The 25153-nt window shown below is 39.3% G+C and overlaps 3 protein-coding genes across 3 annotated transcripts in view; 1 reads left to right on the top strand and 2 right to left on the bottom strand.

Moving 5' to 3' along the window:
- Positions 1-7349, bottom strand: part of ube3b (ubiquitin protein ligase E3B) — a 15371-nt gene extending 8022 nt beyond the window's left edge. The window contains exons 1-5 of the mRNA XM_035657908.1: positions 6782-7349; positions 6472-6640; positions 6214-6331; positions 5975-6034; positions 5775-5879 (exon numbers count right to left, since the gene is read on the bottom strand). Coding sequence (XP_035513801.1) covers positions 5775-5879; positions 5975-6034; positions 6214-6331; positions 6472-6632 — 444 coding nt within the window. The 5' untranslated portion in view covers positions 6633-6640; positions 6782-7349. The remainder of the gene's footprint in view (positions 1-5774; positions 5880-5974; positions 6035-6213; positions 6332-6471; positions 6641-6781) is intronic.
- A 285-nt stretch (positions 7350-7634) lies between these two features.
- On the top strand, positions 7635-11650 carry kctd10 (potassium channel tetramerization domain containing 10). The gene is made up of 7 exons (XM_035657910.1): positions 7635-7720; positions 8662-8875; positions 8981-9150; positions 9703-9789; positions 9897-9949; positions 10055-10250; positions 10355-11650. Exons 1-7 carry the CDS (start codon positions 7718-7720, stop codon positions 10571-10573), a joined length of 942 nt encoding a protein of 313 aa, XP_035513803.1. The 5' UTR covers positions 7635-7717; the 3' UTR covers positions 10574-11650.
- A 446-nt stretch (positions 11651-12096) lies between these two features.
- myo1ha (myosin IHa) lies at positions 12097-23316 on the bottom strand. Its single transcript, XM_035657909.1, has 32 exons — positions 23305-23316; positions 19595-19729; positions 19394-19509; positions 19108-19306; positions 18937-19017; positions 18309-18488; positions 17830-17928; positions 17623-17736; positions 17444-17515; positions 17246-17365; positions 17100-17167; positions 16905-17010; positions 16707-16787; positions 16531-16622; positions 16056-16150; positions 15912-15958; positions 15625-15705; positions 14771-14876; positions 14573-14690; positions 14349-14462; positions 14180-14256; positions 14028-14096; positions 13842-13926; positions 13597-13759; positions 13427-13510; positions 13251-13344; positions 13118-13173; positions 12876-13011; positions 12722-12792; positions 12396-12493; positions 12210-12309; positions 12097-12123 (listed from the first exon to the last, which is right to left on the bottom strand). The coding sequence occupies exons 2-32, from the start codon at positions 19715-19717 to the stop codon at positions 12097-12099; spliced, it is 3072 nt and encodes a 1023-aa protein (XP_035513802.1). The 5' UTR covers positions 19718-19729; positions 23305-23316.
- Between the last annotated feature and the right edge of the window lie 1837 nt (positions 23317-25153).

The raw sequence follows: 25153 nt of genomic DNA, 5'->3' as shown, positions 1-25153 counted from the left end.
GATCTAAATCAATATATTAGCATTTTTAACTTGAAATCATGCATTTAATTAAGTGGTGACAATAGGGCCACTGAGTTAATTTTTAGAGTGGCTTGAGCAAAGAATGTGAGTACCACCTCTGATTCATACACGCATACACATATATATGTATTTACAGTTATTGTGTCCTGTGCATCCCTGTGTTTTATGTCTTTGAGTAGTGTAGTTGTGTGTCTGCAGACAGTGGTTGTTTGTGATGAAGGATTAGTGTTTATGAAGTGTGTTACGTGTTTCACATGTTAACTGCTGTGTCAGATAAGGTGGTTTTCAAAGTTGCTCATTTGAATGAATGAATCATGGAAAGACAAGATAAAAATCTTGTTAATTTGCATTTTTATTTTTCATCATTGCGTCATTGAAACTTTATTTGTCACACCACTTACGTTAAATGGAGTTCCTTTTCTATAATCAAATGCTTGTTTCTTTATTTGTTTTGTATTTAGAGCGGGGGGGTTATTTCACTGATTATTTATACATTTTTTGGTCAAATGAAATTTAGTGTATCCAAAAACACAGCCGTGTTTGTGCAGCTTTTAATTTTCAGTTTGTGTTGGCACCTGTTTACCATGCAATACAATGCAACAGCAAACACACTGTAAAATCTTCCACCAGTCAATAAATCAAATGTTATCATAAACTCGTTTTAAATGTATTATACCTTATTTGTTCCAGCTGAATTCATCTTGTTCTTACATTCAGGGCTATTTCAGAACTTATAATAATTAGTTTGGTCTAATAATCTAATGATGAGCTGATGAAATGTAGAACCGTTGTTTAGAAACATGGTTAGCTCAGCATACTACTCTGCATTGTATTTAGCTTAAAATTCTCCAGAATGCCTTGTTTTTTCTACATTAAAGAAAGTTATATAATAAAAGCTGTCTCAGATGAGTCAAGTTCAATCAAAATTCGATACAAATTTAAGCAGTGAGAACTATGATGAAATTAGGGAACCAACCACTCCTACACTCTTTTACTCATTTAAATCAGGTGTCATATCTCTCAGTACTGATCTGAATGTAGCTGTTAGGAACAGAGCAAAATATGTGACAACTAATGGGGATGATGTAGTTCATAAGGGGATGAGAAATGACACTTTTACTATTGTTAAAATAAAATAAAATAAAAGCCAAAGACACTTTGGGTTGGTGGCTTGAAGATAATGAAGATTATTGTTAAATCTCATTCCCACTGTCGATACTTGATGACCTGGGAATGAGACATAACAATCAACTATCTTTCTCAGCTCTAATTGGTTGTTTTCATTCAGGCCCGGTGTATTCTTGCAAATACCATTAGGAGCACTAGGGGAAGCCAGAGGAACCTGATTTTTTCACAGATTATCTGTCTTATATTCTACTGTCAGGATATAGTGAAAGTTTCAGCAGATATGACAAAAAGTAATTTTTATATACGTTACCTACTGCACCTTTAAAAGTATTCAGTGTCCCCTGTGACTGGTATACTATTATATAGCATTAGATTATTATTATTAAAGCCCCATTATATAACTTTCTACCTTAAAATAACAGCTTCAATATCATGTTGATGTATCATGTAATGGTGCCTCTGTCATTCCCACTATATGTTCTCACACTGTGCAACTTTTGGCTCCAGATATATCTCCTACCAGAAGATGAACACTTTACAGCACTGTTCTTTTTCTAGTCTGATTTGGGCCACTTTCATAAATGGTCTAAATCAGACACAGGTCACATTTTCTGCAGTGCAGCCTCAGTGTGACTAGTCATATCAGAATTCATGTGACTTTTATATCAATCTAGATCTACGTTCGTCATGCTGGTCACTTTCAGGACCATGACCTGTTCACACTGGAATCTGATATGGGCCACAAAAATAACATGCCCAGTCAAACAAAAATAAATGCCACACAATGAAAGCCTTGTTAACACATGAATGGATTCTGTCCACAGAAACAACAGAGAGCATTTTTATCAAAAACAGATACAGGAGGTGTTGAGTTAAGTTAAGACAATAGATTTTATTTTTCTTGTCTGTGACATATTTTTACAGATGCAGACATTGAAACTGTAGTGACTGGCGTGTACGTTGCTGGTATAATGTGAATATGACTATGAACTGACCCTTTTCACTGTCTATATTTAGACCTGCCAACCTTGGGAAATAGAGAACCACAATAACACTTTCTCACGACTTTGCTTTGCAAATGGTAATTTCCCCACTCACAGCCGTTCAAAGTTATTCAAAATATAAATCAGCTATGAAAAAAACAACTATTTCCATTTTATGCTGCTTTGGACTACATTTTTGAGGTTAATAAATATTTATGTTTTACTCTATGTTTAATCTACAGTTACCAGTTCAGTAATATTTTATATTGAAAAGATTTAATCCTCCTCATAAAATAAAATAATATAAGAGCACTGTTAAAGATTAAACCAGGGGTTCCAAACTACATGGGAGCCAGGGGGAGCTGGGCTCCTCTGTAGTGTAAAAGCAATTTGAGTGGTCGGAAAACTAGAAAAACACTATACAAATACAGTCCATTTACCATTTATTCTTAATAAGACGAGCTCCTGTGAAAACATAATTTTAAGGGGTCTCTAAAAACACTGACAATATGCTATTTTTGTCATGCATTTCTATTTTTCTATATCTTCATCATTATGGATTATGTGTAAATTACTACTGATTTATGATGTGTGCATTAGGGTGATTCATCACTAATTCACTTTAACTTGAATTGAAAATTGAAAATATACAGAAAATAAAGTTTCTTGTGTGCCGAATCGCCAATATTTATTTATTTCTCTGTTTTGTAATCAAAATATTGTGCGTTTATTTAGATGTAAGTAATTGTAAGGACACACACATTTAACATTGACTGAGTAGGCTACAGATGACCAAAAGTCCCAGCCAGTCACTCCTTGTCCATGTCCTGTTTCAGTTTTTTTAAGATATATTTTTGGGCTTTTTATGCCTTTATTTTGATAGGACAGGTAAAGAGAGACAGGAAATAAGGGGAGAGAAAGAGTACGACACACAGCAAAGGGGGGCAGTTGGAATTTAACCTGGGCCTCCTCGTCCCTTGTTTTTTTTTTTAGGGATTTCCATTTACCACAGTTATGGAGAGACAGCTAGCTCAAATAGTGGCATCGGCAGCTCGCAGTGGAATTTCCATTAACCGATAATACTTAATTTACTTACCAAACGCAGGTCATTAACACAGTCCCTTGTGCAGCAGTCGGAGGAGCGCTCACAGATCTTCTGGCTTCAGCCAATCGTGTGTGTTTCCTAGATTGCCACCGGAAATACCATACAAACAATGGCAGGTGCCCGGGTAAATTTGTGGCATCTCAGGCTGCTGCCACCACGAAGTACCATCATAAACAGCGAAAGATGCCGTGGCATCTCAGGGAAAAAATCGTTGGCATCTCAACCTTGCCATCATGCCACCGGAAATGCCGCTGCTAACGGAGGCAGATGCCGCGGCATCTTAATCTGCCACCGGAAATGCCGCTGCGAGCTGCCAATGCCACTATTTGAGCTAGCCCCTGCAGACTTTACCACCACTAAATCCTACACACTGGTCCTTAAATGGTAAAATTAACTGTGGGCCTCACTCCACCTTATGGCATCTTAATGGTCCAGTGTGCAGGATTTAGTGGCATCTAGCAGTGTAGTGGCAGATTGCATTATTTGTAATAATTGCAGAGGTCATCTGTATTTGACAGGTCCATAATCCTTAAGGATTCCCCTGCAAGTTGCCTACCATATTGCTCCAAAGACAAAGATCATATCAGTAAGGCTGGAAGTAACATTTATTTTCATCAGTGATTAAATGGTTCATTATTTTCTTGATTAACTGATTCATCAGTTGGTCTACAAAACATTAGAAAAACAATGAAACATGCCCACCACAACAGATTCATCATCAACCTACAATCCAAAACCCAAAGACATTCCATTTACAGCGATATAAGACGGAGAAAAGCACACAATCTGAGACATTTGAGAACCAATTTTCAACCAGCTTTTATACACCCTGCGTACATCTTTGTCAAAGGACTAAAAAACATTAAATCAAAATCTCACCTAAAATCGCTGAAAAGAAATATCAGACACCACATTAATGTTGTACTCGCTGAACGCAAACAACGTAGTCAGTGATGAAAAACCTTTGAATTGAACAAAAGTATTTGTATGAGCAAAATTTGTAAGTAGTATTCGTACCTCCACTGATCAGTGCATGCAAAATAACTCAACCTTCCTGGAGATGAACGTAAATCCCGCCCCAAAAAAGGTTTGGTTTCTCAGTAATTCAGGGTTGGTGTTTTATTTTGTTCCACACAAACATTCTTATGTATTTTTGTGCTTTTATTTCTTTGAATGAAATCTTTGGATTTACATTTAGGAGGCACATCTAGTATGTTCATCAGGATCCCCCATTTGGAGGAGTAAATAAAATCCATCAAAAGGAGAGAAACTTGTTAAAGACTTGCAGCACTTGTGCTTTCTGCGCTATACTACTATTAACTTATAATATGTTGGGTTTCAGTCTATTTAAATCTATTAAAATAATCCTAGGGATTTTATCAGTAAATGTCAGTGAAACACAGACTTAATTATGCAAGACCTGAAAAAATGGATGAGAATCAAGCTGTGACTCTAGAACACTACCCCCTACTCAGTTTAAATTTTGAAAACATCAAAAATAGCCAGCAAAAAGAGTATTTCTGTGGATTTCCTCCTACCTTTCAAATGAATTGTGGGACAATAATGTCCACTTTAGTGTGACTGTAATGTAATGTTACTCACTCAATAAGATAAGTAATTAGTACACATTTGAGACACGAGTCACTATTTGTATACAAAATTTAAATCAGTTTTAATGAATACATTTTTGATTAATCAATTATGCTAGACTCATTTGTAATTAGTCTGTGTTACACAAACTTACTGTTGCTTTTTAAGAACTGGATCTAAAAATAAAGTGGAAAAAAAATTGTCCTACAAGGTACAGTTTGGCCCGGAAAGAATCGATCCCCCACCCACACCTCTTTCCTACTAAGCCAGAACACCAGCCATGCCCAGGGAGTGCACCAGCCACCACTGATGTCAAAGTATTTACATATTCAAAACAGATCTCACATACGCAAAAGGTTCCTGTTTCATATTTGTGAATGTTGGTTTCTGAACTGCTGTTTCCTCCATTGAAAAATACTTTATCTTGTTTGCACCGACCAAATTGTAAAGATTGCAATTACTACCCAGTATCAAAACATTTCCTCATCAATATCCACACAGCAGGCTGTCTAACGTAATGTATGTTTCATATTGTATAATCATTCAGGAACTAGTATCGGAGTCATGATATCGAGAATTTTTACGATACCCTAATGTCAACTTAAAGAAGCATTTCACCCGTGGAAACATTAATCTTTATTGAAAGTGGGTTATATATGTAGTCGAAATGTAACATAAATTTTGAATTTGGTGCCTATTTGACCGAGAAAAGAGTGTTTGTCCCCTCTCAAAGATATGAGCTTCCTGCTTCCAGTGATGCAAAATGACGATTTTTACATCATTGGAAGCAGGAAGTGCAACACTGAAATCCGTATTTCTCCCGTCTCAGGGGAAAATGAGGGAATGGTGCACGACCATTCAAAAATATGACTGGGTTTCTAACGATACAAAGCTTAATGCAAATGGGTGAAGTGTCCCTTTAACTTCTGCTCAACATCAAGACTAACCTTCAAATTTTTCAGTCGCTGACAGCAGGTCCACAGCACGTCTTTAATCTGTTTGAGCCAGGGGATGGTGAGGTCTTTGGAGAGAGTCAGGGAAACATACCAGACCTGAGGGACAAATGTGAGAACAGTCACTGAGACAAAAATCCCATTAAAAAGAACTATCTGGTATGTGGAGGGCATAAATATATGCACACACTCACTTTAGGTTCATTCTCAACCTCCATGCTGGCAAGGATAGCGCGACAGAGCTTCTCGAACCTCTGTGTGACGTACAAAATTACAGTCATTTGAGTGACACAGTCCAAGACAAGTATATAAACTACTTCTGCTATGTTCCAAGTAACCAAACTAACAAGTAACACAAACAGAAAGTATTATGAAAGTGAACCAACTTTTTGTTATTAACGTATTGATCTAAACAGCAAGGCTTGCAACTCACCATCTTATCCTCTGGGCGATATATGAACAGTAATTTCCGAGCAATTTTGAAAATTGACAGTGCATTTCTCTTCGATGTCCCAGTTTCAGCTGCTTGGAAATAGTCATCAACCTCTTTTCTGGGGAAATATTGAGCAAGACAATTACATCAGGGTGAATAATGAGTAATAAGGGTTCTATTACCACCAAATATTCTTTATTTTACTTAATGCAAACATACTGAACTAGTAAATCTGCAATAAACACAACTAGAAACTACCTTATTTGCTTCTGGAGTCTGCAGCGACAGAGAAATCTCCTGACCAGGGCTTGGATGTGGGTTGCTGCTTTCTCCTTGTCCTTCTGCCCCCTCCTTTCCTCCCTGGCCTGCCTGGCTTTGTCCAGGAACTCGGACTTGGAGCTCTGAGGTACACTAAACATTGTGCACCCTGGAAAAAAGCAGAATTAAATCCGCTGCATTGCAAAAACTGCATGCATTTGGACAGCACATACCTGCACTTTATGGTCCCTGCAACTCTCATAATACTGCATCCTAGCAACTGCACCTCATCACATTGTTTTGAACTTACCTGCGAAAGATTTCCGCTTATGGAGATTTTGTCTGGCCTTCAGGCTCACCAGGCGCTATACCCCCTCAGTCATTTGGTTTGTCCTTTGAGATCCAAGCAGGAGCAAAAGCCAAATAAAAGACGAAAGACTAACTTGCCATCTCTGGAGCAGCGGACGACACAGTAAAGATGGAGCTGGGATAGTTAGCACACAGGGCTAGTTCGCCGCTTGTCGGCTTGATACTGTCTCAAGGAGAATGCTTTCACGCTAATTTAGTAATAGGTATCATCGCTGTGGGGTTACGTTTGATCTCGTATCAATGACAGCCTGAAAAACACAGCGAACATACCGTTTCGAAATGTAAACAATGAGAGGAGATCCGTACATTGACTGCAGCCATTAATCCCCTCCTGTGTCGCATTAAATGATTCCGGGTAGTGTTTGTCTGTAAGTATAATTCCTTATGTGAGAGTATTAATGGATAGAAGAGTCTAGAATATCCCAAACTATCTTGTATTCGTGTTGTAACAACAGCAACTTTATTTCTGGTGGTGGATAAAGCTTTTGTCCAGTATGCTGGGTGGGAGGTGGTGGTGGTGGGGTGGGGGTGGGACTGTTATCACTGTTACTCCTTCAACAGCGGAAATATGCAGGCAAAGCTAATGCAATTAAAAGCTACTGTCTTTACCACGTTAACTGGAAGCGGTGTGGCATAAAAGTGGGGTGAAAACGAGGCGCTGCGTTGTTATTTATGCGTCTTTTTGAACCCGCATTTTGAGATTCTGAGCACTGTGCAACACTCGGTAACACTAAACTAAACATTAATGTGTACTGTCCCTTTAAGGCACCAGCACGTTTACGTCATCTTTATAACTGCGCAGCGTTGCACCGGAAGGAAGTGGGTGTTAGCTGACTGACGTTAGCAAGCTACAATCAATAAGTCTGCTGCGGCTTCTATGGTAAATATACGTTTTTGTCGACGGCCGAATACAAACACGCTGTCAACTTTTGGGGAGATAAAGTTGTGCTTGTTGCCGGTGTCATTTTGTGTGGATTTTGCGCGATTTTTTTTTATAATCAAGGCAACTTTTAGTCAATGCTAACCTGATAGCTCGCTCGTTTAGCCGTGCTGGCAAAAAATCTAATTACTACTTTCTGGATTTAAGGTTGTTGTTCAGTGTTTAAAGAGAGGGAAAGCGTCGGGCAAACAATAATAACTCTAAATATTATTAGTGCTTTTGAAAAAAAAGAGATTCCAGCCGAAGAGCAAAAGTTTCTGCCCCGTTAAAGGCTTTTTATAGCTTTATGATGGAAACCTGAGCTGAAAGGAGAAATGTTCATTTAATGTTAAATTAATGTTAAATTGTACTAAAAGTGTGAAAGACTTTTTGTTTTTCCCATTGACATATTGCCAGGTCACGTCTATGACTCGACAAAGAACACTTAATTAACGTATAATAACACTTATTATCATTACTATTATAGAATATAATGTGTTATTATATCAACATTTAGCCAGCAAACACATGATCTTAATTAAGACAATTTCCTCATGTTTTATCACAGATTTAGAATTCATAAAGTCTCTTTAGGAATAAAATACATGAGTCACAGACTCATACTTAGTCATTAAATGGTTAAAATGGTGATATAATACGAACAACAGATGGGCTTGGGTTTTAAAGTGCCACAGACGAGTTAGGGAAATCAGAGAATATTTAAAGATGGACTAATGCGTTTTTGGATTTGGTTGCAAATAATCCTTAAAAAAAAGAGCTCCCTGCATTAACATTGACATGTGTTATTAATCTAATGTAACTTTTTCCACCGAGTGCCCCAAACCGAGTTATATCAGTGACATGAAGGTTTCACTTCTATGTTTTATCTTTTTCTGTACCAGGAAGAGATGTCAGGAGAGAGTGTGGTGAGCTCGGCAGTGCCGGCGGCTACAACCAGGACTACATCCTTCAAGGGCTCCAGTCCCAGCTCTAAATATGTGAAGTTAAATGTGGGTGGGGCCCTGTACTACACTACGATGCAGACACTAACCAAACAGGACACGATGCTCAAAGCCATGTTCAGCGGCAGGATGGAGGTCCTCACAGACAGCGAAGGTGAGCCACTGATGGAAGTGTGTACGTTAAATTCAGGGTTTTATGTCATCCCTGCACTCGCCATGATCTATTACCAATTAACGTTTCACCGTCTCATACGCATAGGTTGGATCTTGATCGATCGCTGTGGGAAACATTTTGGAACAATCCTTAACTACCTTAGAGACGGGGCAGTGCCGCTCCCAGACAGCCGGCGGGAAACCGAGGAGCTGCTCGCTGAGGCCAAGTATTACCTTGTCCAAGGCCTGGCTGATGAATGTACAGCTGCCTTGCAGGTACCGTCGCCACAGAGGACTATATTAATACTTAATCTGTCTTCATATTATCAGAGTTTTTTTGTTAAATTAACTCCACAGAACTGTTACTAAGTCACATATGCTTGGAATAATTTCTGATATACTTCATCATTCCACCTATTTTAATTTCACTATATGTCAGACCAACTTTGCCCATACTGTATCTCTCATCCTCAAAATCAATTAAAGGATAAGAACTTTGTATGAAAATACTGTTGAAGACCTAATCTTTTTTATTGTTCCTTTTCGACTACTATGAGGGACAAAAAACAAAGTCTCAGGATTTATAGATAGATAGATGATAGATAGATAGAGCGCTAGAATAGTAGTTAGATTAGATTTTTAGAGTAGCAATTTTAGCAGTAGATAGATAGATAAATAAAACAATAAACCTAGTTATTGTTGGGGTGGGTGTTGCTTCACCTTCATCATCTTTGCTACTCAGTTCCACCAGGTGGCATCCTTCCTCTTACACTTTGAGCGTCTTGCAGTTTTACAGGTTTTTAATGGGAAAACATTTTTTCTTCACAGAACAAAGAAACCTATGAACCCCTTTGTAAAGTGCCTTTGATGACCTCCTCCAAGGAAGAGCAGAAGCTTATTGCAACCTCAAATAAGGTATGTTGTTATCTTTACATAATGTGCAGAATTTCTAGTGTTTAGTATCAAGCAAAATGTGTCGTTAAGATTTTTCTGTTAAAATACAAACTTCTTTGTCTCCACAGCCTACTGTCAAATTGCTGTATAACAGAAGCAACAACAAATATTCATACACCAGGTGCGTCCTCTTCAACTGATACCAGGAGCGAGCATGTCTAATTACAGAAAGGAAGGAACAAGTTGTCCTAATAAATAACCAACATCATGTTGTTTTTTCCTCCAGCAATTCTGATGACAACATGCTGAAAAACATTGAGCTGTTTGACAAGCTGTCACTGCGTTTCAACGGTCGTGTACTCTTCATCAAAGATGTGATTGGAGATGAGATCTGTTGTTGGTCATTTTATGGCCAGGGGCGTAAGATTGCTGAAGTGTGCTGCACATCCATAGTTTATGCCACAGAGAAGAAGCAGACAAAGGTACATATGTATTTATAATACACCCCTGCTCCTTTGTCAGCATAGAGCTACAGTATGTTGCTTTAGTTATTTCTCTAATGTCTTGTGTAACACTTCTCTCCTAGGTGGAGTTCCCCGAGGCTCGAATCTATGAGGAGACCCTTAACATCCTCTTGTATGAGTCCCATGATGGGAGGGGTCCAGACAACGCCCTGTTGGAGGCCACAGGGGGCGCCGCAGGACGATCTCATCATCTGGATGAGGACGACGAGAGAGAACGAATTGAGCGAGTTCGTAGGATTCATATCAAACGACCCGATGACCGCACACACCACCACCAGTGACCTTTCTCCCTCGACCCGTCAGCCTGTGTCTCCGATCCTGGACAGTCTTTGCACCACGCTTGTGCCTTACGTCACCCAGCGCCTCTCTTGTCTCACTTTCACTCTTATTTTACCAGCTTTTTCTCCAGGAGACTACTACGAGACGAGTGTCAATCAACAGTGTGTAGTGGTGAAGTGATTTTATGAGTGTTTGTTTGTGTGTCCACTTGTCATCTTTGTCGTGTGGTCCGACAGGCTGTAGTGTTTTATTCTCTGTTCGTTAGTCATGATAACTTCTATCACTGTATTCTGCTATCGTGCAGAAGCCCATAGACATGGGTGTTTCCACGCAGCACTTCAGGTGCCCAAAGTTTTACAAAGAATATAGTATTATTAGCATAAATCTTGTTATTTGAGGTCCTAACTACATTAAATCCAGGAGAACAAGAATTATATCACGTAAGCAGCTAAAAATTAATGTACATAATTTTTTGCTTCTCCTTACCGTGGCTCTGACGGGTCCACTGTGTGGTGGATTAACTAGGTGTTGTACACTATAGAACCACATGGTGGCACTGTTTTACTCTTAGATGTTATTAAGGCTATTTTGTAGCCTGCAGATAATAGCAATTAAACCTTTTTAAAATGTAATGATTTTTGATACAGTTAAGATATCACAGGCGGATGCAACATTTCACTCTAGTGCTTCTGCCATATTTAGTTTTAACATTTATGCATCTTCCCTTCACTCCACTAAATGATCATTATTTTCAGTGTTGGGAACTTGAGCTGTGACCTGAGGTGTTAAATGTACTGGGGTGATTGAATGATGGATGCTGAGGTTGAAGTGAATGACTGTAACCAGAGATCTCCCTGGCAGGAAGGGAATCCTGTCTACAAGCTTTTAACAGGGAGAGAAATTAGACCTGTCCTTCATCGCCACATTCATCAGAGAATGTACTGTTTGCACACACAATAGGTTTGAGTTGAAATATGTCTAACAATCACAGTACTTGTAGGTCTGTTGTACAGAAGTGAACATATATGTATGTTTTATATTTATACATACTTTATCACAAATAAATTTCTACAAACATTCTTTTGCTCTGTTTTTAATTCGCATATTCCCCATTGTCAGTGAACATACAAAATTATGACACATATGGCTTAACTGTTCAAAAATCAGAATTACACATTCCAGGAGTAATGTTGAGTGTTTTGTACACTGAAATAGTTTTGTAGACCTAAATGTTTGATTCACAGGCCAATGTGAGCCTTTGTGAAACAATCATGTTAAAACCTCTCATGAGAGTTCAGTACTCTTCGGTGGAAAAATAAAAACCGTTATAGACTAGTATGTATGTATGTATGTATGTATATAGGAGAAACCTGTTGCTGTGAAAAAAAAACAAGCTCATGCAGAGTTCCTAAAGTGTTGCTGTTTCTGGTCAGGTGTGTTTCCTGTAGAAATGTAGATCTACCCTTAGGGGTCTCCTGATGAAATATGCAGGGGCTTCTTGTGTGTCTTCTCAACCCCACACATTTTACCGTGTCCTGGCTCGAGTGGCAACCTGCAGTCACAAACAGCTTAAATCAGGTTGTGTCCCTTTGTGTGCAGATTCAAGCACACTCTTCATCATAACCACACTCATCTCACCACCATGAGGTGTCCGTTCTTGGCCTTGTATACCATTGGTTCCTGCCCGGTGGTGAAGTCCACCGCACTTTCTTTACCTGCCTGGATTTCAATCTTGATGCTGAGAATCAACACAAACACAAGAACATTAGATTACAGCACATTTAAAATCCAGTCTCTTCAGTTCTTTCTGAAGCACAGACTCACCTGCCCTGAACCACTTTAACTGCATTCTGTTTGTTAGCAATGACACAGAGTTTGGTCAAAAACTCAAACAAGTGGTCGCACTGCATCACAAGGTCCCCCTGAAACAATCACACAATATTAAACACACAGATGGAAAATCTTCTTACACTTCTCTGTGTCAATGAGCTGTTTGATTCAATAATTTACTTAATATTTTCTTTTCCTTCAATAATATTCAGTAGGGTAAAGCTGCTTTAACACTAAAGAAAGTGTTGTCTTTTATCTCTGTTTATTTGTACAGGAAACAAGAGCATTAGACATCTGCTGCATATCATATATCCACATACCTTCTGTTTAGGATCCTCACATGTGATGTGGAATACAATGATTCCATCAGTCAAGTTACTGACTGAAATACCTGAAATGCATAGATTACAGACACTTTTAGGCCATTATGAAAACATCCCTAGTGGCAGGTTTAATATATTAACCTGTACGGACCTTTGAGAGAGGTGTACAGCACTCTCTGTTTGATCTTGGCTTCCTCGATCACATATGCAGCTGTCTGGGTGAGGATGAGCTGTCGTGGCCTTGGTTTGAAACCCTTCCTGTCATATTTGATTACTGGGATGCTGTACTGCAGAAATACAGAATACAACACAGTGAGTTGTGTTTGATTTGATGTTATTTCCTCTAGCTGCATAAGTTTATTACCTTTTTGTTACTTTAGTGTGTTTAATTACCTTAATGTGCTCATTGCGAATCATCTGGAGAACCCTCATGTTTATGTCTTGTTCACCTAAAGATATTAAATGAGGTTAAAAAAAAAGATTGCTCAGACGAAAATGTTCTTGTGTGAATGTATCTCATACTTACTGATCCTGGTGTCCACAAAAGGTTGAGCAACACTCTGTGGATAACTTTCCTTTTTGCCCTTGAAGATGGAGCTGGTAACAAGCTTCAGTTGAAGCTGAAGAGACAAACAATATAAAGTCAATCACTACAAAAGAATGTATGATGAGTGTTATATAATGTGTTTAAACGTGTGTTACCTGTGCTTTTCTCTGTGGTGTGATGCCTCTCACATACTTCCGCACCATAAGACGGTAGTGAAGTTTACGCAGTAGTTCTGATGTCTGACAAGACAAAACATGCAGTGTAAAACTAAAAATGTTAGCTTGTATTTAAACTGTTTGACAATTCATTTGATTAATCGTTGTACCTCTGTGAGCACAGCTGGTGGAGACTGCCAGGTGGTTTTGTCCAAAACGGTCTTTGGCAGAGTCTGTTTAAGCCTGTTCAGGTAATTTTGTCTCACAAAGGCCAGGTACTCCGAGTTATCTGTGCATTTTGCTTGCCCTCTGGTCATGTAACCTTTGATGAATCTAAAATTGGTTGTAAAATATTGCATTAGTAAGAAATGTGGCAGTAAGCTTGTAATGATACATGACTCATCTTCTTTCTTACTTCTTGATGACTTTTACAGCCCAGGCTCTCTTCTCTCTCTCCTTCCTAGCCTGCACTCCTCTCCAACAGGTTTCAATTTTAGTAGCTGTGGATGTAAAAATATAATAGAGGAAGTGTTATTGTCCTTCCTTCACTTAACAAAACAACATAGTACATCTTGTCTACATCAGGTTTTGTGGCATTCACCAGCTTCCTTCTGCCTTCTGAATTCTCCTTTTGCTCTGTAACCTTTGTATTTGGCCTGGAGTCTCGTTGCTGCAAATTCAGAGCACAATATTAAATCACTGCGCAACAAGTAATGACTAAAAAATAATAATAAACAGTTGATGTGCGCTTACCCAGTTCATGTTTGCATTTCTCATAAGCATCCTCTGTGGCATAAAGTGTCCTTGGATGACGGATGAATATTTTGGTGCTATAACAAAAGCAAAAAATAAAAAGACTTTTTGGTTACTCCTTCTTTAAATGCATTTGCTGTGTTGTGTATTTAGGAAGAACTGTCCTCACCGTCCCATTTTGTACTCATATGGCAAGTAGCCCAGATGTTGAACCAGCACTTCAACTCCATCAGCGGGCACCCCTCTCCAGTGAGGCCATGTGGCTGGGCACAGGGGTTTATATCTGCAGCAAACAACCCACTCAGCATGTTTGAAATGCACTGAGAGGAACTACTTAAAGTGAGGTTTTTAATCTAAAAATGAATAAGGTCCAGGCTCTGTGGTCCTTCATACCTCTTTAGGAAGACGTCATATTTGCGTCTGTACGCAAAACCAGCTCGTCTGACTCTGAGGTGCTCCATCAGGCCCAGGTACTTCACCTGGTGCCTGATGAGTGCTTCGTCAAACTGACCTGTGTTCGGGTGAGAGAGGATTCAATTCAAACATCTCTTATTAAAATACGCTACATGTGGATTCTATTAATTGAAGTACCTGGCTGCTTGGACTCATTCGATTTTAGGCAGCGTATGTACCAGGCCTCTTTAGCCATGAGGATCTCTGTCAGCTTCAGCAGGCTGCTCTTAAACTGGGTCGCCACCTACAGACACAACATGAGGGTCATAATCCCCAACAGCTCATCTGTCAGATACATATGGCTTAATGATGACACAGTTTGACTGCCACTGACAGAGAGACAATGTCTCAGTGGTTACTCAATCTAGAACGCTTATTGGTTTGTTTCTTCTCTTTTATAATCTCTACATTGTTTAGATTTGTACTTAAAAAATATGTTGCAAAAAATTGAAAAATGTGTGTCACACATGTTTTGTATGGACTTTTGTCTTCTCTTCCTCTTTTATGTGGATATTAAATTGTTTGGGGATAATTGCTGCTAGCTTGTATTACGTGATCTCCTAATTGCAGAGGTGGGACCAAGTCATTGTTTTGCAAGGTAAGTCTCAAGTCTTTGCACTCAAGTCAAGACTGAAAAGCTCCAAGTCAAGTCCTAAGTCCTAAACAATTCCTAATGTGACCATTGAGTAGGTTTTGACCATTGAGTAGTTTTTTCACGTGAACAAATATTTATAGGTATACAGAACATTTATAGGAGACTGACTCGAGTCCAGTGTCATTTGACTGGAGTCCACACTGCTACCTAATTGTAGATGGTGTCATTTGTCTAACTATATGTCCTGCTTTTTGTTCACATGAATGAATATCATCGTATAATGTGGGTGAAAATGTTGCATAAATAAAAAAAGCTCTCCTTTTCCATAATATGTAACATCAGTTTTGTTAGTGACACATTTGAAGGATATGAAGGATCAAACATGGTCAGCACTCACTGTTTCTGGTCTTCGCCTGCTGTCTGGATCCACTGTGGCAAAGCACTCTCTGACTATGGCATTCTTAGACTGACAAATCAGCTATAAGAAGGTGAGGTAACACACATAGATTATAAATTTACCAATTTACCATTATATGTGATACTTCAACACTGTCTGATAATATAACAGAGTAGTCATTAATGTGCAGTTTCTGCAATAAGTAAAAAATATCTGCTGTGAAAAAGATCTATGAACATGATTCATTTTGGAACAATAAATAACAAATGTAATCTTTGCAGACTTACATCTTTTATGTTTCTATATAACAGGTCATTGTTTTTGTCCAGGAAACCTAGAATGTCACAAAAAAGTATTTTAGTCAGTTGAAAACAAAATAAAACGGCTTTAGATGTTTGAGTAACAGGGCCTGACATTCTGGTTTCTTTTACCCACAACACAGTAGGTGACCTCCCCGGCATAATGCAAGAGACGGAAATCTCCCCTCTCCAGAGTCTTACGTGTCATTTTGTCAGCCAGTTTGTGCCTGCAGTCAAAGAGGTGGAGAGAGACAGAGGGATGAAGAGTTAGAGGCTTTTACAGACCAATCCTAATCCTCCGTCTCTATCGGCTCACTGTCAGCTCGCTCACAAGACGCCAGCCAGCAGAGCGTTGATGAATGGAGTTAGTGTCGAGGCAAAGCTTTGAGTTACATAATATCGTTTAGACAGTGCTTGTATTTAATTAAAACATGTGTTTAATTGCCAAATGTGCAACTCCAAAACACTGATCGTGTAAATATTTCAAAATGATTACAAAAAGCAGATGGGATCAGTGTCATTAGTGCCAAAAACATTTTTTAAGCAACTTCACATCTAGTATCAAGAATTCTGTAGGTGTGTATACTAGATTAAAATGAGGTTTTACGTGACAAAGTGAGGGTGATTTCCCATCTTGTCTTCCAGTCTCTCCAGGAAGGTGAGATCTGTGGCGTCTCCTGGCCTGAGACACTCTTCATCCTGCAGGATTATCATTAACACATGATTATACTTCAGCTCCAGTGTGTTTTATTCCAGTATAGTTCTATCCCAGTAAATACTCACCAGTATGGATATGATTCCTCTGTGTCTCTCCTCAACCAGGTCACAGATGATCTTGTTGTTGAAGAACTGAACCGGCTCCCACTGGGGGAAGAATTATAAAACATTGTTGTTTATCCAACCATTTGATGTAAACCTATTCTATCAGTGTCATTGAATCAGTGCCCCTCCAAAGTTTTTGTTTCGGGTTTACAAGATTACCTCAATATCCTCTGCTTCATATTCTTCCTGCTCAGCCTTGAGTGTCAATTGGATAAAAAGCTGCTGCAGCTTCTCATTGCAGTAGTTTATACAGAACTGCTCAAAACTGAGGAAAGAGATCAAACATCATCATCACAGAATAACTCATAAGTTTGCAGGTTTCCCAATGTGCTTCATGAAGTGTGTTCTTCCTACCTGTTTACATAGAAAACCTCAAATCCATATATGTCCAAGAGCCCTATTACAGTCTTCCTTGAAGGATCCTAATGAAAGTATAAAATCAGTAAATACTCATCCTCACTGCTTGGGATTTGTCATTTGTTTTACACTCCTCTCCTCACCTTGTTCTCCATGGACTTGTTGATTCTGTTGACCAGCCAGGTGAATGTCTGTCCATAGATGGCTTTAGCCAGGGCATCTCTGGCATAAATAGCATGATCGATTGTGAATGGGCTGAGGACCTTTACAGAAAGACAAAAATAAAAGATTTAAAGTTTAAAATAGAAACATAACCTTTAACCATTTTAACATGTGTGCACCTGATCTGTTCTGGCTTCAATCTTCCTGTATGTGAGTCCCTCTTGGAGACTATGAGCATCAACTCCTAGTAGCTGCAGGGAAAAATATCATTAAGTGAGTTTTATTTTTCTTTTCTTTAATAATCCTGGATATCTGAAGACTTTTTTATTAATTTTTTTTTTAATCTGTATTTTCTTACATTTGAGACCCAGCGCAGCTCTGCATTATTGTTCAGGAGGGCATGACCTTTGCTGTTGGTGTCAAACTGAACGTTCCCCAAATGGAGAACGCTTGCAACGATCCCAAACAAGTGCTGCACAGAATGAAAATTTGTTAGGCAATGCAAAGCAATTAGTAAAGAGAGAGGGCTTTAAAATCAGAGCGTGAGCAACTGCATCCAACTTACTTTAGTGTTAATCTCGTCAATGTTGATGATTTGCAGAGCATTTTTGACCGTTTTCCAGTCATTTCTGTCATTAATGGAAGACACAATGGCACACTCTCCCTGCCAGAAACAAGCAAACACAGATTGTCATTAAGTGTACTATTGTCTTATAAATCTATTTGATTAAAACAGGGTCATTGTGCAGGGGAAAAGCCAGATAAATATGGAGACTTTAAGGGGTAGCAAACAATCACATATATCAATATTTGCTAGGGAAAGCTGCCAAATGAAGATATATCGACTCAGAAATATCTAAAGGTAACATTAGAAATCAATACATTGTTTTTTTAATTGAACACCATAATAGATCATTAAATTCATTTCTATTTTTGAACGCATTATTTTCACAGTTTGACACCAAACTGGGGTGGCACCTGAGGGGGCCAGGAATTGTTTTAGCCACCCCTCTAGATCGGCCCCTGTCACAGAGTTACACATACTTGGGTTAGATAGTTGTAATGCTGGGCGTCTTTCTCCAGGCCCAGCTCGTGCAGTAGATGATCCTCTCCTCCCTCCACTAGCTGGTAGAAGATGTGGAAGTTTCTCTCCCCGTGGTTCTGATGAACAACCCTTGACTTCTCCAGCAGGTAGTTCAGGATATGGCCTCCGACTGCATCCCCCTATGGGCATCATGATCCTAAAGACAGCAGCTCTACAACTTGCAGAAAAAAATATAGCCTATGGTCCAGTGGACGGATTTAAAACACCTTCTTAGGATAAAATATATTTTTCTTGAAAGCTATTGTTGTATTTGTGGGTGTTTAGCAAAGTAAAAAAACTTATTGGTAAAACTTATTATTTAAATGTATTTTTACAATGAACCTGAGCTTTAAATTATATATTTTACAGTTAAAACTTGTTATTTGTCATTTTATTTCACATACTGTCTCCTAATTGTTTGCAGCTGAGTAGGTTAGATTATTGTTTCTAGGTACATTTGTAAGAACTTCATGTTCTCAAAACAGGATAACTATATTTACTTCCTATTAACGTCCTTTTTCTTTCTATATAGAATTAATTAATTTATTCCTTGGAAGTGCTTCTGTGAATCTTTCCCTTGATTCTTACCTGGCTGTCAAACTGAATGTCCATATACTTCCCAAACCGACTTGAGTTGTCATTTTTCAGTGTTTTGGCATTGCCGAAAGCCTGTGGGGAAACACCAATACCATGCAAGACTCATTAATGTAAGCTTTTTGGTATCTCCTTACAATGGTATAACATCAGTAACCATCAAACCTCAAGCACAGGGTTGGACATGAGCATTTTGTCCCTGACGGTGTTTAGTAGAGTGGTGCTCGGACAGGTGACAGCGTAATACTGCAGAATCTTCTTGGAGGCCTCCGTCTTCCCTGCTCCACTCTCACCAGAGATGAGGATGAAGTGATTGTTGTACTCTGTCAGCATGGTTTGGTAGGCATTGTCTGCTAAGGCGTAGCTGTAGGGATGTTTAAGTCAGGTGTGTTAATGCTCACAGACACACACGTACAAATATTCATCATTTTCATGCAGATTATACACTCACATGTGTGGTGGAAGCTCAAAGAAGTTGACACCCATGTGGACTTCCATCTGTTTCTTATTGTAGATGTCCAGCTCTTTGTAGGGATTGACGGACACAAGCAATGTGCCGATGTAGGTCTAAAAGAGTTAAAATCATCAGATGAATTGTTAAAATGAATTTGGTGCCAGCAGGATTTAGAAAAAAGTCCCTTCCCAGACTCACATAAATGAGATCTTTGCTGAAGCGTTTCTCGAGGTTGCTGAGGAAGGCCGCCTCTGTGGTTTCATCCAGAAGAACAAAATCCTGGATTCCAACCCGGCCCCTGGCAGTCAGGGCGCCCTCCATGTCCAGCTGACCCTGTGCAACAAGTTGTATCAAGCATAAGGCAGCGAAATGTACAACCTAAGAGTCCAAATTCCTAGTGTTTCAGAAGTTTTCTCTATTTCTAAAACATATTTCACATTCAATACTTCACAGTGCTTCATAAATGTAGGTGTTGTTGGGGTTAACATCTTCATAAATGAGTGTAAACACATTCTGCATGCATAACAATGATATTCAAAATTCTCAGCCATTTATATTGACAAATGCGGCTGGTTGAATGAATGTTTGAATAAATGACTCCATGGGGGAGCACGGTGCTGAAAAAAGCAACAGAAAAAGCACAAACATGGTCCCTGTTAGTTCTATTGAAATAAGAGGTCTAGAGGTCTTATGTGTCTGAAGAAAAGCTCTGTGATTGTGCAGACAAACAGACAGAAGCTAATGATCGCTACAGAGCACACAGGGACCTTGGCATGCAGCCCGTGGTTCACTAGAGCTGACGCACCAACCAAACACAACACACTGTGCAAATGGACTCGGGGAGCCCAAAACAGCGGCACATTTAAGAGGCATAGTGGGAAAAATTCCACCAATCTGTTTTGCATTCTCAGCACCAACACTTAGACCAAAGGTTTTCACAGCTTTTGTTGGTTTTGTATTTTTTTTCTCTCTCCTTTGGAAGCAGAAGTCCTTTGATTCTCAACTCTCTCTGTAAAAACATTAAAAAAGATAATCCATTGGATCTAATTGACACAAAGCCCTCCGTCCCCCCTCCTCCCCTGCCTCTATCCTCCGCCTATGGCCCTCATTTCTTCTGAGAAAGGCCAAGTGTTTTTGTCCTGTAAATACCACGGAGCAGAGACAAAAAAGACGTCTTTAAAATGCAGTCTACAATCCATTACACAAATTCCCCCTGCATATCCATTCAGTAATTATTCATTAGAAAACATTTAACGTCACAGTGAATTTCACACTAGGCAGTCGAAACACAATAGAGGAGATTTGGCCTATTTTGGGGTGAGGAGTTGGGGAGGGGTTGGCTGTAAAGAGGAAGGGTGAAGGCGAAGGAAGGGGGAGGAGGGGAGCAGTATTTGTCTGATCTGAGAACCTCTGAAACGGGGCCGTCTTGAGACAACGGGACAGACTAAATAGTGCAGTAACGGTCTATGCCCCGCTGCTTGCTGTGACACTCATTTAGTGTGCCCCGAGGGCGAACAATAGAGGCTTGTTCTTAGCAATCCTGTGCTGTAATTTGGACTTCATTACTTTGCTCACACGGGGCCCCATGGAAGGATAGAGGAGGCTAGTCAGATGAGAGTGTTTTTTTCCACCTGTCAGGCCCTCACCCCCAATGCTCTCACCCCTCTCCTCAACAATACCCCTCACCCCGTGTCCCCACCAATAACCCTCACCCGACCCCCTTCCCATAGCCAAACCCTACCCTCCTACCCTCCCAACCACCCACTTTAAGCCAATGAGACAGGTGAACAATATCATTGAAGGAACCCTTTTTTGGACGTCAGAATCAATCTGCCGATGTGATGGTAGTGGTGCTGGTGTGGGGTATCTGTGACACCCCCTTTCTTCATGGGAACAAACTTCTCTCAGGGCAGCACAAGCAGACAATATGTTGGGACAGCGTGACTTAGGGATCTGCCATACAGTATTACAAGTAATAACATGAACAGATAAGCTCCTGTCAAGAGAAGGATTAATGAATTCAGCGGTGATAATAATGCTAATGTTTTAGGTTTTCATTCAGTGCGCTGACAAAATCTAAGGGTTTGTTGTTTTCTATTCAGGTTTCCTTTGGTGTCCCGCAGGTATTTCTTTTTAAGAAAGCTGTCTGCAGCATGCAGAAGTGTTTCTAAAGACACTGTGCTAGAAAGGCTGAACATTGAATGGGCGTTCTCAGACCAGGAGGACAAGAAAATCTGAGTTGAAGAAAGCACCTGACTACACAAACAAGGTTCTCCTCATGCATGTGTTATTTGTAACTTTATATAATACAAACCAAGTGGATTGTAATTCTAGTTATAATTAAACAGCCCAATCTGATGCACAGCGGAAAGAATGATTATATAATGAGTCCACTAAGCCATTGTCAGATCAGGTGAATTGCCTTGCTACCTCAGAGCGCAACCAATTGTATTTTAATTAAGAGATGGTCCCGCATCTTGGTCTAGAGTGTCAGTGTTGCCTGAGACAGAGTGACCTCATCTTTCTGAGAAGAAGAGTAGCTTTAGAGAGGGAGGGAGGGAGGGAGGTTGGGAGCTGCTGCTAAGACACAGCAATTAAGTAACAAGAAAGTTAGCTCCCTCTTAAAGAGGATTCTGTCTGATTATCTCATGTATAGGATAGGTAATATCTCCTCTTAACCCAACAGGTCCTTATGAGTTACTCCAATACTATATTTAATTGGGCTCACCCCAGGCTACTGACCAGGGCCCTGTTTCCCAAAAGCATCTTAAAGCACTAGATCGACATTAAAAGAAATTTGCCTATTCACACTGGTGAAAAGTTAGATGAGAAGATGGATACCACTATTATATGTGTCCAATAAATGTGAAGCTACAGTCTGTAGCCAGTTAGTTTAGTTTAACACAGACTGGAAACGGGAAAACAGGTGGCAAATTGTAATTTTTACATTTCAAATATGTTAATTAGTGAGCATTAGAGGTGCTGGTAGGCAGATTTTGTTACCTCCAGAAAGATCAATGGCTATCTGCTCCCTCTCGTTTTCAGTCTTTGTGCTAAGCTAAGCTAACTGGCTGCTGGCTTTAGCTTCATATTTAATGGGTATGACAATGGTATCCATCTTCTCAGCTAACTTTAATGTAATAAGCATATTTCCCAAAATGTCAAACCATTTTTGAGACTTACAAAGATGACTGTTTGGAAAAAACACCACTCAAAGAACATAAATTCACAACTTTGAAACTCTTTGACAGCACCTAAATGATAATGTATAGTGTATTTGTAAAAAAAATAAAAAATAAAAAATAACACATTACATTTTTATAACACAAAAGAAAACCCAAACCTGCATTTCTGAAGTTGTGTTATTCTGCTGTCAGGTGCAGAATCTCAATGAGGAACCAAGCTGGAAAAAAGTCCAGAGAAGTTAGACAAGAAGAACACGTCCTCCTGTGTCTGCTTGCATGAAGCCAATCAGTGAACCTGATTGTTGAGCGTTAGTAGGCAAAAGTCCACCTTGTGAAATACTAATAAAAAAGCACATTTACTGTCCTCTCCACTGGTTTGTCTAGTGGCATATTCATCCAGTATACTGCAATAGTAGCGCTGGTGATGCTGCATGGAGGCCTGTGAGCACATATGCTCCTCCACATCATCGTGACCCAGGCTCAGGGCACTGTGGACCAGGTGCTTAATCATTCATGTCGTGGGAGGTGGAGGGACAGAGAGATCTTATTCAGTGCTTACCTGGGTATCTACTGCTCTACTGAGTGTAACATAACGATACAGAAACAAGATCCAAACCACACCAATCCAACTATCCCCCCTTTCTTTCTCTCCTTTTTCTTTGTTTCTGCTTCTCTCTCTCTCTCTCTCTCTCTCTCTCTCTCTCTCTCTCTAAGCTCCATTACATCACTACCAACAGCAATAAAGACCCCAGTCCTCCTTCTCCCTGCTGGCACAGTCTAGGTCTGGTTACTGATCTTTGATTAGATATATACGTTACAGGCTAATCACCAACTGCTTTATTACTCGGTGTAACAATACTGGTCAGGGGAGCACCATTGTTTGTGTAAAAGTGCCACTGGGTTGAAGCCCAAATACAATTTTTTTGCTTGGGTGAAAACAATTATCGGATCCTATGATAGCATTCAAATGACAGAGGTGTGAATATGTTGGGGGCATTTTATGTGCTTGTAGAGAGTGGTGACAATGTAGACATGACAGGAAATGAGGGGAAGAAAGATGGGCAGTGGCAAAGGGCAACAAAGGTAACTGGACTGACTTAAGGGGTCATTTTTGGGTCTAAGTCAGGTTTCACAAATAATGATCATAAACATAATATAATCTAGTTGTTTCATAGATGATATAAAATGATGATATTACAAATGTAGAGAATATTACATGTATAATATAATATTTTTGCTGAATATTGTGCTTTCTTGTTGTACATTGAGGTGTCCCCCCTATGAGATGACAAGCAGTGGCCCCAGGTCAAGTTGAGTTTGAGACCTCTGGCCTAAGTGATTAATGAAGGCAATCATTTTTTTAAAGGTCCAATATTGAGCAACAGCGCTTCAATTGCATACTTCCTCTAAAAGTGCTTGTTTTTTGCCACTGACACAACACTATGGAAATCCTACAGAGATAGACTTTATAGAGAAAAGGTTATTTTTTGTTTAACCAGAAACAGCAGTTATATCACTGTGTTCAAAGCGACCAGAATCCATTGACAAAAACAGTAATTTTACCTTATAACATCGTAACACTTCATTCACACTTGACAGATACAAAATAAAACTCACCAAAACATTGGTTCCATTGTTCCAACAATTACCAGTTCTGGTTTGGTGGAAATTCCTTTAATTCACCAAGTTAATTACTGTTTTTGTTAATGGAGTCGCTTTGAACACAGCAATTTAACTGCTGTTTCTGGGTAAACAAAAAGGACCTTACTCTTTCACAAAAAGGTCTATTCCTGTAGGGTCTTTTCGATAATGTCAGACAAGTGGAATAACAATCTGAGGCTGTGCGCAGTTGCCCATAAGGATCAGGTGCAGCAAACTTTCACAACAGCTGGTTGCACTACGCTCCCTGAATGCTGAACAATTTCCAAAATTGTCCCCATTCATTACTTAGACACAAAAACATAGAAAAATAGGATCCTCATTGAAAAATACCCAAGTTACTCTTTAAACCCATAAGCCACCAGGTTCCTCTTTAAGTTTATAATCAGCCTTCTACTTCAATTTCCACTTTATCTTTATTGTACCTAAGGGAAGATTTGCCTTGCAGCAGACGAAACACATAAAACACACCGAATCAAAAAATAAAACATTATTATAAAATAAGCTACATAAAACATATAATACATGTAAAACATTTGGTAAAACCAACCAAACAAGCTCACATAAAACACTGTAGACTACATAATATCAAAACCATTCATTCTAAAGAATCTAATGCTTGCTGTGCTTTGAGATTAAGGCTAACATCAGCCTGCTAGTATGCTCACAATGGTTTAGCAGGTATAATGTTAGTGTGTTAGCATATGTTAGCATGCTAACATTTGATAGTTGGCACCAACTATGATAGTTGAGTTTTTAGTAATAAACCAAATGGCAATCCATCCAAATATGTGGAGACATAAAAAACACAAATGTCAACCTGCTTTTGGCGCTAGAGGAAAAGTGTGAGGTTACCAAACTCATAAAGCTGTATCATCTGGGAACAATGAATCTCTGTACAAAAGACTGTGCT

The sequence above is a fragment of the Morone saxatilis genome, unplaced genomic scaffold, assembly GCF_004916995.1.
Source record: "Morone saxatilis isolate NCDOM2014 unplaced genomic scaffold, NCSU_SB_2.0 Contig16, whole genome shotgun sequence".
NCBI lineage: Eukaryota > Metazoa > Chordata > Actinopteri > Moronidae > Morone > Morone saxatilis.
Note: the sequence above shows the minus strand (reverse complement) of the source record. Positions and strands in the feature narration are given on the sequence as shown.